The following is a 4,861-nucleotide window of genomic DNA, read 5'->3' as shown; positions in this document are numbered from 1 at the left end:
AACGCCCCTCACCCCCTCAACCTCATACCTCTCACCCTACCTCTCATACCCCTCACCTCAACCCCTTCATGCTCATACCCCACCTCATACCCCTCAACCTCGATTACCCCTCACCCTCATACCCCTCACCTCATACACCTCATACCCCTCACCTCATACCCCCTCACCTTCATACACCTCATACCCCTCACCTCATTACCCCGCTAAAACCTCAATACCCCTCACCTCATACGCCCTCACCTCATACCCCACCCCTCATACCCCTTCACCCCTCACATACCCCACACCCTCATACCGTTCACCCTTGTCATCCCTCATACCTTTCACCCCCCATACCCCACAACCCTCATCCCCCCCCACATCCTACTGTATGGTAGTGTAGTAGGCCAGCATCCATATCTAGTGTCTCAGTAGAACATTGAGGAACCCTTCAGTTGATTTGTCCAAATGCCTCAGAAATATCACTCAATTACTTTTTTTTTTAAGTATCGTCAGTGGATCTGTCTCCCGACGTCTCCCGGACTGTTCTCCTGGTTCTCCGCTCTTCTTGCTTTAATTAAATTCAATGTCACAATGTCTATTGCATAACAGAAGTAGATATTTGTTCTGCCAAAGCAACAATCCTAAACCTCTCCCCTCCATCTTTCTCTTCTCACTCTCTTTCTCTCTCTCTCTCTCTCTCTCTCTCGGTCTCTCTCTCTTCTCGGTCGTATATGTCTCTCTGTCTGTGTCTCAGAGTAGGACTCCGGTCTCCGTTGGCGATGCCCAGCGCTGTCCAATGCGTAAGCGTCCACAGCCTCCTCTGTGGCCCTCCGCTGCTGCTGGTGGTGCTGTTTGTTCTGCTGCAGCCCAAAACTCAAGTCCTTCCACCCACAAGCAGTACACACACACACACACACACCTTTACCTCTGCCACAGTGGTGGGCCGGTCAGGGCCGCAAGGCCTTCTCTGCTGGGCCTAAACATCATCAGAATATAATTTTTTTTTTAAATATATTTGGCCCACAAATATTATTAAATTATTCCCACAAGAGTAATAGTTTACTTCTTCCATTTATTAGCTTTCCTCTTGGTTGCACTGCTTCCAGCCCAGGTTGAGATTTGGAGGGCTGGTCTTTACGTTAGATCTTTTATCCAATCATATCAGCCATCATGTGTTGCCATGGGTCTAAAATCTGCCCTCAGGGCCTTCAGAATCAACAGTGCGGGCGCTTGTAAGCTTAAGTGAATGGAAATTAAAATTAATGGTCAACCAATCAGCTTTAGAGTTGGCTATTGTACGCCCTGCGCTGGCTCCAGTGTTACACAGAGCCAGCTAGCAGGCGTAGGGCGTCCACGTCTTTTGATTGGATTACCAATATTGAGAGGCATGGTCCTATTGGCAGTCTATGCAGATCTAGGAAACATAATTTGATAAACGAATTAATTCGCGTTCTACTGTTGTTGAACCCACAAGGCGAGGAGGAGAAAGATATCGAATTGGTCGAGGATAACTAATTTATAACGCCATTCTCAAGACGAACTTTCAAGAAAAGTTAGACATTGCTAAGGAGAGGTCGCCCGACGACCACAAAGCCTGTCACAGGCGGGAAAAGGGGTCGTTCCGTTCGCCACTTTCAAAGTTTCAAACTATGAGCGCTGTCAATGGCTCACAGGCTCCGAAGAAGCACTGCAAAACTGTACTGCTTGGGAATGCCTATTATTTGCAACGTGAATCGATTTGGTGTTTGAGAGCCACACTGAGCTTTGCAAACTTGAGTTGTCTAACCAAAGGCAGCAACGAGACACCAAAGTACGGCTGGGCACTTACAAGCAATGGTGCTTTGAAAACGTTGGGACACCAGAGTGGAGCTACAGCTCTCACTCGTCCTGCGTTATGTGACGGACACGGGAGTCAAGGAGCGATTTATCCGTTTGAAAGTTGACAAGCGGCAAGCGAGCTGATGACATTGCCGCTCTTATTTTCCGTTTCTTTGGAGGAAAATGAATGTAGTCTGGATTAAAGTTGTGGCACAAGTGTTTTGAGGCGCAGCAGTCATGGCATCTGGACTCAATGGGTGCAGGCTAAAGTTAAGGAGAGGGCACCGATGGCCTATTCATTCACTGCTATGCACATCGACTAAATTTAGTACTGAACTCAAGAGCCTCAAAGCTTAAAGAATTGCAAGGTCTTCTTTGCCAACCTCAATGGCCTTGCAGCATTTTCTCACGATCCCCTAAGCGCACGCAAACTGTTCTAATAATCAGTCTTTGGTGAGTAGGCATACAATGCATGTTATTTTTTATTAAATGTGTATTATGTGTTCGCATTTTATTCGTTAATATAAATAGCCTATATATTAACAAAATAAATGGCAAATAGCCTATGTTGCAAATGTATTTGTTTTCTTTTATTTTCAGTGAATAGTTATTGTCTTTATCATCACGGTGAAACTGCTTTGGGTGCGACAATGCGCTGTTTAGTGAACACACTGTATTTATTTTTGGGGGGACTTAAAGCTCAAAGTTTGTGGACCAGAAATGGATAGAAGAAGAATATTAATATAACTCTGTTGCACTCGACTATGTTCTTGCCTATTAGTTGAACTGTACTGTATTGTACTCTTCCCCTGCAATTCTCTGAAAAAAATGTCAATTTCAAGGTGACGCAACGCCTGGTTATACTGCGTTTCTGTCTAAATGTATAGTGTCTAGAGCCATGGCATCTAAATGATGGTAATAACAGGTGGATTAATTCGGGTGGGACTGTGTAGGACCTCACTGAAGGCCCAGGCGCCAGGCCCACGGCACGCTACTGCCTCTGCATGTGTATTTTGCTCACATTTTGAGCCAGTCAGATCCAGTTTGGTGAAGTCAAAATGTAACTGGTTTTACAAGTTAACAGGCCAAGCAGATGAAGAAACTGTTAAAGTGAAAGCTGCAGTAGAAATAGTTCAACAGTTAACTAACAGCCATACTCGAATCAAATCAAACTTTATTTGTCACACGCGCCGAATACAACAAGTGTAGACTTTACTGTGAATTGCTTATTTACAAGCCCTTAACCAACAGTGCTGTTCAAGAAGAGTTAAGAAAATAATTACCAAATAAAATAAAAAAAGTAACACAATAAGAATAACAATAACAAGGCTATATACAGCGGGTACCGGTACCAAGTCAGGGTGTGGGGGTACAAGTTAGCGGTCATGTGTACATGTAGGTAGGGGTGAAGTGACTATGCATAGATAATAGACAGAGTAGCAGCAGTGTACAAAACAAATGGGGGGGGTCAATGTAACTAGTCCGGGGGCCATTCGATTAATTGTTCAGTAGTCTTATAACTTGGGGGTAGAAGCTGTTAAGGAGACTTTTGGTCCAAGACTTGGTGCTCCGGTACCGCTTGCCGTGCGGTAGCAGAGAAAAGTCTATGACTTGAGTGACTGGAGTCTCTGACAATTTGATGTGCTTTCCTCTGACACCACATAGTATAGAGGTCCTGAATGGCAGGAAGCTTGGCCCCAGTGATGTACTGGGCCGTAAGCACTACCCTCTGTATCGCCTTACAGTCGGATACCGAGCAGTTGTCTCTGGTTCTGTGATTTTAACAGTCAGCACTCATTAGATCTAATGTTAGTAGGCAGCTCTGTTGATTGTGTTGTCAGGCCTGGGGGGCTGTCAGGCCTGGGGGGCTGTCAGGGCTGTCGGGCCTGAGGGGCGTCAGGCCTGGGGGGTCGTCAAGCCTGGCGCCATCTATGATCAGTTCCACATCCTCCTCTAGTCTACACAGGGCTTTGTTAGGACAGGAACATCACACAGCCCCACACCACCAGAAATACTGGGCGGCATGCAATAACCTAGTTCTCTCTCCTCCCTCTCTCATACACTGATTCTTTCACATTTTATTTTCTCTCCCCCCCTCTCTCTCCAGGCGTGAGCAGGGTGTATCAGGCCAGCCAGCCTCCATGGTGGTGGAGGGGCTCCAGGTGGCCCTCCCCTCCTATGAGGAGGCAGTTTACGGTAGCGGAGGTGCCTCCCTCCCACCGCCTCCAGAGTCCCGGGTCCAGATCGTCCTGTCTGAGGGGCCCCAGGGGGCTGAGGGTGGAGCCGAGGGGACCAGCAGTAGGTCTCAGTCCCACCATCACAGAGATACAGAGATGTGCCTCCCCTCCACGTCCTCCTCTTCTTCCTCCTTCCCTTCATCCTCCCGTCGCGCAGAGACCGTACTAGTCCACCAGGCCCCCTCCTCCTCCTCTTCGTCATCGTGGGTTACGGAGCACGGAGGAGGTGCGTGTGGTGGAGTCGCACCCCTGGTCACGCTGGCCAGACGTAGAGACTCCGAGAGCAGCGACCAGCACAGCCTGCTTTCTGTCACCTCCGTAGACGACTTCTCTGATGGTAGGTGGTGTCCTCAACTGTCGAAGGCTTAGCGTTGGCCGTTTAACATTGTGACTGGACTCTCATCCCATCTTCACTTCTACCTGCGTTTATACATACTGTAGCCTGATGTTATGATCTCTTATCTCTCCAGATATCCCCCTGTTAAAGGAAGCCTGAAGCCCCTGCAGCAGCACCACTCCCCCTTACAGCTGACCAGGAAACACTGAGGCTTCTGCTGGGGCCTTCTACCTGAACTATACCACTCCACCCTACAGCTGACCAGGAAACACTGAGGCTTCTGCTGGGGCCTTCTACCTGAACTATACCACCCTACCCTACAGCTGACCAGGAAACACTGAGGCTTCTGCTGGGGCCTTCTACCTGAACTATACCACCCTACCCTACAGCTNCCTGAACTATACCACCCTACCCTACAGCTGACCAGGAAACACTGAGGCTTCTGCTGGGGCCTTCTACCTGAACTATACCACCCTACCCTACAGCT

General features: G+C 48.2%; 1 protein-coding gene across 1 annotated transcript; it reads left to right on the top strand.

Annotated features, from left to right (window-relative positions):
• The first annotated feature begins 2,420 nt into the window (after positions 1 to 2,420).
• LOC112072418 (sushi domain-containing protein 6) lies at positions 2,421 to 4,861 on the top strand. The gene is made up of 2 exons (XM_024139822.2): positions 2,421 to 4,374; positions 4,508 to 4,861. Exons 1-2 carry the CDS (start codon positions 3,942 to 3,944, stop codon positions 4,531 to 4,533), a joined length of 459 nt encoding a protein of 152 aa, XP_023995590.1. The 5' UTR covers positions 2,421 to 3,941; the 3' UTR covers positions 4,534 to 4,861.

This window comes from Salvelinus sp. IW2-2015, unplaced genomic scaffold (genome assembly GCF_002910315.2).
Source record: "Salvelinus sp. IW2-2015 unplaced genomic scaffold, ASM291031v2 Un_scaffold1921, whole genome shotgun sequence".
Classification (NCBI taxonomy): Eukaryota; Metazoa; Chordata; class Actinopteri; order Salmoniformes; family Salmonidae; genus Salvelinus; species Salvelinus sp. IW2-2015.
The sequence above is the reverse complement of the archived record's forward strand: the minus strand, read 5'-3'. Positions and strand labels throughout refer to the sequence as shown.